The sequence below is a fragment of the Augochlora pura genome, chromosome 1, assembly GCF_028453695.1.
Source record: "Augochlora pura isolate Apur16 chromosome 1, APUR_v2.2.1, whole genome shotgun sequence".
NCBI lineage: Eukaryota > Metazoa > Arthropoda > Insecta > Hymenoptera > Halictidae > Augochlora > Augochlora pura.
In genome coordinates this window covers 3,896,379-3,910,375 of record NC_135772.1, presented here as the reverse complement: position 1 = coordinate 3,910,375, position 13,997 = coordinate 3,896,379, and the positions used below count along the sequence as shown (strand labels likewise).

Sequence of the window (13,997 nt, the reverse complement as noted above, 5' to 3'; positions counted from 1 at the left end):
ATATATGGCAGTGATAGTAGTATATATTAATAACAGTAGTAATTGTTGATAAATACTCACCGCCAGCAGCAACGCAGGTGATGTTAAGGGACGCTCCCTCGTTGTAAGGGCCCAGGACCCAATAGGTTATGTGGGACCGTCCGCCCTCGTCCAATATGCTGAGCTGCTCCGGCGGTACTGTAACAATTGCACGCAATGTACTATACCGATTCTACGACTCTTTTTTCTTCGCCCCTATCCTAATCGCGATCTTTCTCTCTCCTACCCAACCCTCGAGATACGAAGAGCGCCGAGGAGAGTGGCTCTCGGCTCGCCGGGGCGAATCAATTTGCACGGGGATGAATTACCTGCGCGGTGTGTCATCCGCCAGACACTTTGGCTGGTATTCTTATCTGGCCCTGGTAGCCGTTACCGTCATCCCCCCCCCCCCCTCCGTGCCACCAACCCCGGCGCACTTAAGAACCCGCCACCGCTTATGATATGCAAATTGTTTTCGAGCTAGACAAGCGGAATTGAAATGGACGACGGTGTTCTTCACCCCCCTCTCTCTCTCTCTCTCGATCCTCTCGCGGACCGATTAAATCCGCCGTGAGTGGAATTGATTGCGTCGATAGCGGACACCGGCGATCGTTCGAACGATCTACTCGCGATTACGGGAGGATCTATGGTTTTCTGTACTTTACGGGGGAATAAGGAGACGCTCGGAGGTCTGAGACTACTTTGTTACCTTCTATGGTTCAATATTTAATTATTTATTGATTGATTGATTTATTCAGTTAGTTATTTACTTAATTAGTTGATTAGTTATTTAGGTATTTCTGTGTGTATCTATGAAATTACTTATCCATTGATATATTAAATATATTTATCTACGTATTTATTTAGGTATTAATTCCTATTAATATGAATTAAAGCATCACTTATTTTCAGTCGAAATATTGTCAAACTTCGAGCAGCTGTAACTTTGTTAAAAATTATCGTACAATTATGAGCTATAGCTCGAATTAAAGCTTGAGGTCTGTACTTTATGATAGTGTACTGTGATTTTTAATATCTTTATCTTCCCGGTTGTAATATTTTAAAGTGGACACTAAGTTCGATATGTTCGTGATAGCAAGATAGCGTAAAATTAAATTAATAAAATACACAAATCCAATAATTTGGTTCATCCTACGAGTCTTAAACAATTTATTAAACAAAGCTTGGATCAATCCCATCCCGGCCCGCGCTAAATTAATAAACCGTGCGTGTAATCTTCGTTGAACACATTCCTTCCCCGTCCAGCAAATAACCCCATAAAAGCCTCGCAATCCCGCCGATTGGAAGCACGAAAGATCCGCGAGCGTTTCTCCGTTGAACTTCCGCCATCGTAATAACTGTAACATGAAATTTTGGACCGGTCCGCTTCTTGCCGCGGTACCACTTTTAAATTCCTCTGCGAAGCTGGTCGGCAACGAGGACACGAAGAAACGTGGAGAGAAGCAGCGGACAAAAACGGGGATCGACTTATCGACGACGACGTCGCATCGATCGTCGTCCGGGCGAGGTGCCCCGGAATTTCCGCGTTTCCGGTGGTTTCCAACCGGCGGGGCAGGCTTTCAGATAAAACTGCTCTTAATCGTCGCCTGCTGAACCGAGGATCCGGGTCAAGAAGGCTGGATCCCTGCTGTTTGTTCAGGCTAATCGCAGAGAGCCTCGATCGAGTCCGGGAATATCAAAGGCTGTCGGGTAAGAGACGGTGGAGAGGGGAGAGGCAGGGTGGAGGAAGAGAGAGAGAGAAGGTGTGGAGGAGAGGAGAGGAGAGGTGGAAGAGAGGAGATATGGAAAAGAGAAGATGTGGAGAAGAAGAAGATATTGACAAGAGAAGATATAAATCAGAGAAGATATAGATCAGAGAAGATATAGACCAGAAAAAATATAGACACCAGAGAAGATATAGACACCAGAAAATATAGATCAGAAAGGATATAGATACTAGAAGATATAGACCAGAAAAAATATAGACACCAGAGAAGATATAGACACCAGAAAATATAGATCAGAAAGGATATAGATACTAGAATATATACACCAGAAAAAATATAGACACCAGAGAAGATATAGACACCGGAAGATGTACTTGGATCTCGAAATATTCACAGCCGCGTCAAACATCTCATCTAATAACCCGCGACCAACCCTCCAAAAATCCTAGACAATGCTCCATCTTTTCTACAAAGCAGCAAATAAATAGATAGACGTAGACAACCATGGCGCGGGTTTAGAAGCGTAATTTCCAGAGGATTTTTTCCGCGAGAGCGTGTAATCGCCGAAAAAAAGAACGAGAGAAAAGGTGGCGCGAGGAACGTAGAAAAGGAAGCGCGAGGAACGGAGCTCCCGGCCAATGGCGTGTAAGAGTACGCCGGGTAAGAATAAGAATCGCGGTTCCAGCGTTCTATTTTCTTGCTGGATGTGTGTGCGGGACCGAAGCGACGGCTCGGTGTTTGCATAAATACACGGAGGGAATGGCGTAGAGAAGCCGAAGCCGAGGGCGACGCGAGTATCTGTGCGACGGGCGGAGGGGGTGGGGGTGGTGGTACTCGTCTTCTGGAATATCACGTTTTTCGCTGAAAAGGCGGGATAAATGTCGCTCTGTTATTATTAGCTGCTTCGGGGATCGCCGGTTCTTCCGCCCGATATTTTGCTTCCGGCGGCTCGAAGCCGTTCCGCCATCTTTTTTTTTCTACCGGAGCGCGGCAAAGAATTCATTTTGATTGAGAAAACACTGGGTACGCCCCGTCGCTATTATCGTATATTCTTCGGAATATCGTGGGTGTTCTTCTGTTGTAAGATATTTTTCAGAAGCCCAGCTTATGGGAAGACTTATTTAATTATTTATTTTGTTTATTTGTTTAATTATTTTTGGCAATTTATTTGCGTAGAATTTTGCTATCGGTTTAGGGGAGAAAATCAGAATTGTGAGTATACGTAATTATGGAATTATTATATTACTGTTATATAAATATTTAGCTATGTAATTGGATGATTATTATTACTATACCATTCTATATCTATATAATTATATAATAGTATAATAATAATCATTATTACCATATAATTATATAAGTTAAAGGTTAAATACGAAGATCAATCTACCAGGTTTCACGATCTTATACCTCCATTTATTTATTTATTTAATTAATAAAAGCTCTAATTGAAAGATTAAATACTAGATAATATTAAAAATTATCCCTATAACTAAATATAACTCTATTATTATTATAATTATTACATATTCCCGATTTACGATTATTATATTAGCCCGAATGAAATATTCTTCGACTAAAGCACCGCCGTCGTTCGATTTCAACTCCATTATTAATAACAATTATTATTTTATTGTTATTATTATACATTGTTATATATACATATTATTATTATTATATTTATTGTTATTGTTACTTCCATACTTTCCACAATGGATATATTCCTTCGAAAAAGTCTGTCAGGCTTCCAGCACCTCTAGCAATTTCTCCAAATTAATACAAGCTGCATTTAATTAAAATCGCGCGTTAAACATGCTTTCGAGAGCATAGAACGGCATCGGCCATTTTGTGAACGCGCCGCGAGCCGTTTGAGTGGCGTTTTCCGATCGAGAGCGGCGTCCGAGACTCCGCCGTCGTTCTTAATAAGATAAATAAGACATAAGCATATTTATCTTCGGCAAGATAAGAAACCGGGGGTAGGGGCGGACTTGATGAAATGGAACCGGCGGCCGTTCCGCAGTGGAGACCGGGGCAGCACAGCGGTGTAGAAAGGAGCAGTAAATTACTAAGTAAAGGGAAATTTAAAAATATTGCATTATCGCGTCAAGGGAAAGTAATGGACGGGGCAGTAAGGTTCAAAGGATAGGAAACGGTAGGAACCAAGAGATTAATGGAGAATGAAACAGACGGACACCAGGGGACGAATGGAGTGCACATCGGAGTCGCGGGGATCGCCAAGGAAAAAAGGAGGAGGATCAAAGGAAGTGCCGGCGCGACGCGATCCGATGAACCGTTCCGCGTCCGTCTGGAACGCGATTTCTCCGCGAATAATTATAAATAATTACTGGCAATCTTTCCGATAACAACGTCGATCAACAATTGTTAACTGTTAACAATTATCAATATCCAAAGTCGTTATAAATAATTTTTACTTGCCACTACCTCGAACGAATCAATTCTTCAAAACGCCACGAATTAAAATTAATTATATCTTCGATATGGACAATCAATATTTTTTATAAAAATCTATAAAACTCCCTACGTAAATCTGTATAGACAATTAGGACAGGCAATGAAAAATAGCCTGGTTTTTTATAGTTTTTCTGATTATTGCGCGGGGGTGGCTATCGAAACAAAGCGAAAGATCGCGAGATAAAATCGCAAGAAATAAAAGTGATCGTTGAAAAATTAGGATCGTTGAACCGATCGGTCGAGAATACTTACTGATCACTGTGAGATTGACTTTGATGTTCCTGGTCGGTGACTGCTTGAAATCCACCCTGCACCTGTAAACGGCGGCGTCGGTCTCCCGAACGTGTTCGAGGGTGAGTTTCGACGAATGCCCGCTGTACTTGAACGAGGCACGTTTGTCGAGGGTGACTGCCTGCCAGTGTTCCCCCTCCTCCACCGTAGACTTTCCTCTCAAGTCGATACTGCAAACAATACATACAAAATATTTTTAACTTCATTTTCTTTGTTAAAAAGCAGTCTACTTTATTTTAACTCTTTGTACTCGAGTGCGAGACTTTAAAGGGATAATAAAAATTACTGCAATTACTTTGAGGAAGAATTTTTATGTTTTTGGATTTTATTGTAGTTGATCAGTTGTTAAATAAAGGGAGATTTCTGTGAGTATATAGATACATTCAATTTTTATTGAATAATATGTGTAATTGATAAGGGTTGTATTAAAGAAAATATATATTGAATAATGTGTGTATGAAATCACATGTGTATTAGGTAATATTTGTATTATATAATATATGTATTAAATAATATATATACTAAATAATATATGCATTAAATAGAAATAATCTAATGAAGATAAAATAAAATAGTTGAAACAAATATCTCCATTTTATAGTCGAAATTCCCTCAAACACAAAGGGTTAATATTTAATATTTACTAAAAATTACAAAAGAAAATATAAAAAAGCTCGCATTCCTCAAACTACCATCTCAGCCTAGAAAAATAATTTAAAAAACTGTGTCCCTTATATCACGACAATTTAACCTGCCAATTTTCCAATTCAAAAATACAGGAATTCAAGTATTGTAAATTAAATCTTAATAATTTCAATTCACTGTTCATTCGAATAATTCAATTTGAACCAGCCCTCGAATAACTCAATTCAGTCTTCGAATAAATAATACAATAAAATTTCTTACATTCTCATCTCCCGTCGCGAATTAATAACGTTGCCAATAATGTGATCTCGCGCGAGCTTTTGAAAAATTGTGCACGGCGCGGGGGGCGGCCATTGTGCGCGCGAGAAAAGTAGAAAGAGAGCAGACACCCTCGTTCCGACCGTGTATTTTTCCAAGTCGAACGCACCCCTCCCTCCCCCCTCCCAGTTGGAAGGCTTTCCCTCCGTTTTTCCTCTGTAACGCGAAGCACGAAGGTTTCATATTTAAGAATAGCCCGAGCGGGACTCCCGTTGGATTCCTTCTACGTAACGCTGATTTCAAGACGAAAGCTAGAGGAGGATCGCGATGCAGTTGGTCGACGTTCGTCGCGTAATTATCACGAAATTAAATTAACAAGCTGCCCGGAAAATAGCTTCGCGAGTATAGAAAGAATAATACTACAAAAATAATACTGTATTCGCTAAATTTAATACCAATATACATCGAATAAAATAAAATAAAATAAAATAAAATAAAATAAATATAACAAAGAATTTAAAATTCAATAAAAAAGGGCCTAAGATATCTCCGTATCAGCCAGTTAGTGATATTAATAGAATAAAGCATCGAACAATGTGTACAACGTGTGCTGTGTTTAATATTGCTCTCTCAGCTTAACATTTAATTAGCTTCTCCCTAAATCTTTTAAATCAGCCGATAAATCTCCCTGTTTTCACGAATGTCCGGCGGTACACTCGTAATTTCTCTGGTAAGTGCACGTTAGCCTGATTTATTCGTGACCGGCCGCACTTAGTCATCGACGCGCCGCGGCTATAAGCTGGCAATCGTGATACATAATAAATCATAGGCGAGATTAATAGACCGATTAACCGGTCGCTTGCGTCAAACTAAATGAGTAATAAAAGACCGGGTAAGGAAGCACGGCCGTGCACCTTGTTTCGTATTAATATTGCATTAAACGCGTTGGATTAGTAAGCGCGCGGTAATTAATGCGCGCCGTTATAGAGAATAAAAAAAAGAAAAAAAAGGGAAAAAGAGGAACTCATTCTCTCTTCTTTTTCTTGGTTCATGTCGCCGGTATCGATAACAGGAAACAGCTGGAACTACACACTGTGTACTTTTATTCGCCATTAAGAGACGATAGCGGATCTTACCGGGTATCTTTATCGATACTTAATGCCCGCGCAGCCCCACCACCTTTTTCGTTTCCAGGATGCTCGGTTTTATCTGATTTGTTTACTACCTGATCCGTCGCGAGAGTAATTTACCGAGTCGCCGGCGTCATTTTTCATCGTCTGGCGAAACGGAATCGAAACGCTTCTCTCGAGTTTCTTATCGTTCATCGAATTGAGATCGACGCGTTTCGCAGTGGGGAAGTCTTTGAACAACCCTTGGATCGTCATTATTCAAGCATTATTAAGGTGCAGCGATGCGACTATATAGAGATTTAAATGGAATTTTAAGGGAGGGTAGAATTGATTTTTATAAATCGATGCAATGAATATTTGCTTTTTAATTATTTAAAGCTTGAAAGATTATTTTCCCGTTTAACATAGTAATTATAATAATTGCTATGTTAAACGAGAAAATAATCTTTAAAGCTTTAAATAATTAAAAAGCAAATGATCAATATTCATTGCATCGACTTATAAAAATCAATTCTAACCTCCTTTAAAATTCCATTATTAAAATTTCTATTATTATTAATTATAAATTATTCAAGCAATAAAGAACGAGTGTACTCTGACCAGACACTCTCTAAAATTCAAACTCCAATAGCCGCGGTACAGATGTTATTCCTAAAGGATCAACAGAGTTGTAACTCACAAACTCTCTCTCTCTCTCTGTCTCTCTCGAGGGCTAATGAGACTAGTATTGCTTCGAATCTCAATTACTCTTCAATTAGTCGCTCCATTTCGTCGCGGAGACACACGCCCGACACAGTTCGCTCCGCGGAGTTTAACAATCTCCGAACGCGGGCGTGGACCGCTTCGAATTCCCGAGGGAGAATCGTCTCGTTCCACAGAAAGGCTCGCGCGCAATTCCCTGGCGGAACGTCTCCTTTCGGAAGAAGTCGGCAAGACGCTGGTATGGAAACTTTCATATCGTTTCAACTGAACTCACGCGCGCGGAACGATCAATCGGGTAAACACGTTTGGTTATCGGCGGAGAAGCTGGGACGCGCGCCGTCTAAATGACGGGGACGCCGGCGAAATGAAGCTGCTGGCGAGATCCAGAAAGAGAGAGAGAGAGAGAGAGAGATATCTAAAAACTAAGAAAGACGATCATAGAGATCCAGAAAGAACGACAGATTCAGAGTCAAAGATCCAAGAAAGAAAATTAAGAGGAAAGCTAGAACGAGGAGAATTAATTATAGAAAAAGAAAAAGAAGAGATCCAGAAAGAGAGAGAAAGAGAGAAAGAGATCTAAAAACTAAGAAAGACAATTATAGAGATCCAGAAAGAACGACAGATTCAAAGTCAAAGATCCAAGAAAGAAAATTAAGAGGAAAGTTAGAACGAAGAGAATTAATTATAGAAAAAGAAAAAGAAGAGAACGGGAGAGAGAGTAAAGACGAAGATAGATGCCCGAGCCACTTCGCCGTCTAATATCTGGCTTTTACGCGACGGTAGTTTTATTACGGGAGCCGTCGGTTACGCCGGCAACAGGATCTAACTAAATTTATGGCGTATCGATGGCGCGAGAGGGCTTTCTTAAAGAGATCAAAGCGCCATCCACCTCCGAAGAAATTTTCTCCAACGAGTTATTTACATTTTCTTGCTCTATCCGTGCCCCCCGGCCACGTTCCCCCCTCTTACCTCACCTCTCTCTCTCTACGCTCGTCTGAGAGACGCTATAAATACGGCGATCGAATCTGCCACGGGACGATGGCTCCCTTTTACGAGCGGTTATCGATCACAAGACCCGGCAATGTTTATGCGAATTCAATGTTCGACGGACGTAATTTATGCGACGGGCATTTATCTTCGCCGGGTACGAAGGCATCGAACTTTTAACGCTCACCGCCGCCGTCATTTCCCGTAAACATCGACCACGATTTTTATTCTCTTAATTTCAATTTAATTTTTCAATTTTACTGCTTCAACCCTTTGCTTGCGACGCCTTCTTGGATAGGAGTATTAGGAGACACGAAAAGGGGTGGGGAAATCTTTAGATAATTATAGAGGAATTCAATATCTATGTTTTAAAAGCGTATAATTAAACAAAGAAGAAAGGAAAAAAAATTGTATATTTAAACAAAGAAGGCTAGGAAAAAAATCGTATATTTAAATGAAGAAGACTAGAAAAAGAACCGTATAATTAGACAAAGAAGTCTACAAAAATAAGCACAAAATTAGACAAAATTATTAATGATAAAAACGGGGAAATTTTGGCTCTCAGACAATTCTAACAAACGCAATATCGCGCTTAGCGTCCCTCGTCGTCCACTATCGGCGACAGAAATAGACCGCACAGGGGATGGAAACGCCGGCGCCACCCCTAATAATTAACCGCGACCGTTTTTCTTATCTCTCCTCCATACGGCTCGTCCTCGCGAGGCGCGACATTACCCGCCCGTCGAGCATTATTCCCGCCGCCACTGTCCCCGCAATCAACGCGCGCACCACTGTTCTCTGTCACTGTTATTACCGGTGCCCGCCGTTTGTTACCCAGCTGGTTATCGCCGGATTTTTGTCAAGTGTTTACGAGCGACCAGCGTCCGCTAACGCGTCTTCTTCGCGTGTTACGCTCTCTCTCTCTCTCTCTCTCTCTCTCGTTTATGGAATATCACCCCGCCATTTTCCTTTATTATCGCCTCATTGCGAATTTGCTGCCGCTCTCGTCGTCCTGTTTCGCTTTTTTTGTGAAACGTGACAAACGCAGCTGCGATACGACGGACGCAAAGATAGGGAATGGTAATATTCGGGGGTTATTGTTTTCGACAATGATTTCGAGGTCTTTTTACGGTTCTGAAAGTGGTTTAATTATTTTTTTGGCTGCGACGTAGAATTTAATAGATTTCACCCTTCAAATCTCCTTCGTAAATCGTTTACTTTTTTAATTACATTCCACCAAATATTTTCGAATTAATTTCACCAAAACAGGAAAAATCATTTTAAAAACGCGCCAAACGTCTTATCGATCGCAAGGAGGATCCACCGAAAGGGTGAATCGAGGGATCAAGCCACGGCGGCGAAAGTGGTTTCGATCAAACACGAGCATGGCCGAGTCTCGCCGATGAAACTCGACACCGAATAAACATTCGCGCCCCCGCCCCCCTTCCCCCCCCCACTCCCCGTTAATCCCATCGAATCGCGCGCCCGTTCATAATGAAGTTACGCCGTTTGCCTGGAAACCCGCAGGATTATCAATCCGGTAAAATGAGCTGTGGCCGCGTGCTCGGGACTCGATTTTTCCGGGGTGGAAGGGGGTCGGTTGGTCCGACGGGCGGCCACATCGTTTTGCACGCGCCGGTTCCATCCACGCCGGCCTGATTTTACCTCTGCAAACCAATTATTCCGCTGTTACGCGTTAAAGTTCACGGTTAATTACGTCTCGGCCGGCAAACGGACCCGGGACCCCTCTTTGAACAGCCGACATCGCGCGCGCGCCCGTACCACTGTCAAAGTCGACCACCGTTCCGCCATTTCCTTTTTTTCAGCGGAATTTTCTTTCTTTTTCGAGCGGAATTTTCTTTCTCTTTCGAGCGAAATTTTCTTCTTTCTCGATTGGAATTTTAACTGTACAATTGATTCGCGAAATCCCAAAGGCCAATGTTAGTCTTCGTTATTTAATTATCTATCCTTGTCGTTATTATACCCTTAATTTATTTTTTATTTTTTAACACTAGATTTTGTCACCCCTTTATCGTTATTATACTCTTAATTTATTTTCTATTCGTTAAAACTAGGTTCTATCATCTCCTTACTGTTATTGCACCCTTGAGTTATTTTTTATTCGTTAACACTAGGTTTAAGGAATTTTCTGAGATGATTATTTTAATTTATAATTGTTCAGGTTATTTTTAGAGCTCGTTAAAAGTCGAAATAAATGGCTGTTTGATATTTTCGTAAGCTAATAGGGTAAATATAGTTTCAAATCTCTAAGGGGTTGGTATTTAATTTTGGTCGCATAAATCTTATTAAAATAATATTATAAATATACTGTTATATATTTAAGAACATCCACCACGGTTTTTAACTAATTTAAAAATAATTAACAGCGTTAAATCTGCCAAATATTATGTCATTTCTCTCGTTTTTTCGAACAAGATTCTACTACCCTTTCCTTTTGAATAATTATATATACATAAAATCTTCGATCGATCCTAATCTAAATCTTCTAATTAATTCCAATACATCTTAGAAAATTCATCCTGCTTAAATGTACAAATCTAAATAGTCCCGAAAGCGCAAGAAAATTAAAGAACGCCGCTACATCGCATCCAAACGCAAGCATTTTAATCAGACTGCGGCCGAAGGGGTTGGAACGAATTTACGAAGGATCGCGCGGTAATTTTTGTTTTCGTGGTATTACGCGGCGATGAGGACTCAAGAGTCGTAAATTCGCGGGAGTCGTAACACCGCAGCCAAGTTACTTATGCACCGCGAGAAATATACAGGCCCGGTGTCCATAATTTCAACGTTGGGGATACCTTTAAGCTCCGGCGCGATTCATATATCAGCTCGCGGGACAAGGGGAACTGGCTTTTGCGGCGGGAGATACGAGCGAAGAAAACGGGGCGCAATTGGAACTCTACAATTAGAGCTGCGAGCGCGGGCGATCATTTTTCTCGCGAAGCATCCGTAACACGGGCATCTGCGAGTAATTTGCTAATAATATTTGCACCTGCGACGGACATATTTCTATCCGCGTGGCGAAGGTAATTTACCTCGGATCTGGTTACTGTTATTTCTTTGTACAAGTGGTCTTATTCCTCAGTTTATTCAATATCGTTAGCTATATTCGCGAAACAAAGGAATGCAAAATAAATTGCGATGGATTAATGTGCTGACTTATAAAAATTATATTCCTTCAACGAGAAAAGAAAATTCAATAAACGGTAGTCGTACAATAAAATCGTTCAACAAAAATAATTACAGATTACCCTTCTCTCTCTTTCTAAAGAAAAGCAAGTTGAATAAATCATGAATAAAACGCCCCAGGTAGAAACAGAATCCATTACCGAGCGGCGCGACGTTAAAAGAACGAGCCGCGATTGAAGCAGCGAATAAATCAACCAGTGATCGACGGAAGAACGTGCTTCAATCCCTATGGAGGGTAGATCGCGATTTAACCTAGCCGAGAAGTGCATCACGAGGCTCGGTAACCGCCGAAACGCGGCCCTAAAAACCGCAAAAAAGGTGCGCGAAGGGATCGGTAAAATGCCACGGTTTCACGTTTTCTAAACAACTCCGAACGACGGTGGTTGTAACCGGCAACCCTTGCCGCTTTCATCCCCGTGGCGGACCGCCTCGAGAGAGCGGAATAAAAACGCAGCACGAAAGATATAAGACGTCTCTTTATTCCGTACACAACCACCGCTCAAGGGTGGTAAAGGGAGGGAAAGGGTGGTAAAGGGGTGGAAGGAGTGTACACGCAGAGGAAAATAAACTCGGAAGCCGGTTTTAATAAAACAGCGAATTGTAAAGTCTCGCCGCGTCGTGATGGACGTATTACTTACGCGGAACGCCTCCCCCACGGCAATATCACCACCATAATTTCACCATCGAACCTAACCGGAGTGGGCCACCGTTTATGGTCGTTTAAACCTCGCGTCTTCCGCCGGCGAAAGTTCAAACGTTTCCTATATTAGACGCCGTAAAACATTTTACTTCTTCACGCGATTCTACCGTTGTTTAGGGGACTCGTTCTTTTTCTGGGGAAATTAGTGGATCCATTGTTCGGTTGACAGCATTGTTTAAGGGTAGGTAATGTGTACGAGTCGCGGCGGTTTTTTATCGCGCGGCAGGTGTCCGTGCAATAAGTTGTCTCTTCTATGGTGCCGCGAGGGGTAGTTTCGCGAAAATTGCGACGGGAGAATTTTTTACGGAGAAAATAATGTAGCTTTTATTTGGATGATTGTATTGTTTAATAGTATTTAGGTTATTCGAGGTCTAGCAATTTTTATTTTTCAGAATTTCGAAAGATTGATCGAATGACAGATTTTTTCTAATTATGGATTTTCGTTAAATTCTGTTGCGATCTTTTTCGCACTTCGATTATAACTTCGATAATAAATTAGATATTAAATATAATATATTACATATTCGAATAAACGAAGAAATAAATGAAGAAATGAATAAGCAAATAAATAAATAAGCAGACAAATAAATAAATAAAGAATGATAAGAATAAACGATACAGTGAAGCGAAACTCGTAACCGGAGTTTACGCTCTCCGCGTAAATCTTTTGGTGGTCGCATGATTCCCTCTCTAATTTATATTTTCTATACACGCTATATACATCCAGCAGCGCGTTCTACATATATCTCCATGGGAAAAAGAACCCGCATTACTCTCACTTTGCCGTTTCGCGCGGAACAAACTGACTGCCGCCCGCCGTCCTCTGTATTACACATTGTCCGCGGCCGACACTGAATCATATTGTCCCGTAGATTGTACAACGTCACGTGTATCCGCGAGTTGGTTTACTGTTACTAATAAATCCATTCATTTGACAACCGCGTTGTCGGCGGCACCCTTCACCCTCGCCTCCACCCTCCACGCGCCTCCCCCCCCTCCCAGGAACCTAGGAAACAACCCCGAAAATCCGCAGGGTTTCACCCTTCGATTCCAACTGTTTCAATCGTTCTCAAATGAACGCCGTATTTTTTTAGCCGGCTCCCTAAAATCCCTCCCCCGTTCCCCTTCTCCTCTCTCTTCTCTCTCACGTGACCGAAATCTCTCGTATTTACCTGGCCGTATTATTACAACGAAACCGATCGAGCTACCCGCGACTGTTCAAAGCGGTTAATATCAATCCGGGGGCGGTGCCGCGATAAAACTCGTCGAGCAAATGTTTACCGATCCGCAGTGATCAAAAAACCCAGCTCTCCCCTCTCTGTACCCCCTACCTACCCCTTCGTCACCGTGGTATTGCGAGGGTGGAACAGGTGATCGGATGACGCGGTCTGCCAAATTTGTTTGACGGACGCCGTGATTCGATCGGCGCGACGATCCTACCGCCGCGAGACGCGAGGGAGCAGTTTTTCTGCTTGGCGTGGACGATGTGTTAACCCTTTACATTCGAGCAGGGGTGGGGGGAAAGCTGTTAGTATCGTGTTAGTCGTTTTTGGAATTATTTTTGTGGATATTGACGAGGTTTAAATGGGATAAATAGAATAAATAGAATAAATAAAATCAATAGAATAAAAATCAACGATCTATAATAAAAATGATCTTACTTCCAATTTACTTAAAAATGTCTTATTTGCAATATATTTGGCACTGTCTCATATTAAATCCATTTAATTCCTTTTGAATCCACTTAATTCCTTTTAAATGCATTTAATTCCTTTTAAATCCATTTAATTCCTTTTAAATTCCATTTAAAATCCATTTAATTTCAATTAAAATCCCTTAAATAGAGCAAACAGACTA

General features: G+C 41.4%; 1 protein-coding gene across 1 annotated transcript in view; it reads right to left on the bottom strand.

The window, feature by feature from the left end:
- The window catches only part of LOC144470486 (synaptogenesis protein syg-2), a 45,216-nt gene that overhangs the window by 24,579 nt on the left and 6,640 nt on the right, over window positions 1-13,997 (bottom strand). Inside the window, exons 2-3 of the mRNA XM_078181699.1 lie at window positions 4,470-4,678; window positions 61-177 (exon numbers count right to left, since the gene is read on the bottom strand). Of these exons, the coding sequence (XP_078037825.1) occupies window positions 61-177; window positions 4,470-4,678 (326 nt within the window). The remainder of the gene's footprint in view (window positions 1-60; window positions 178-4,469; window positions 4,679-13,997) is intronic.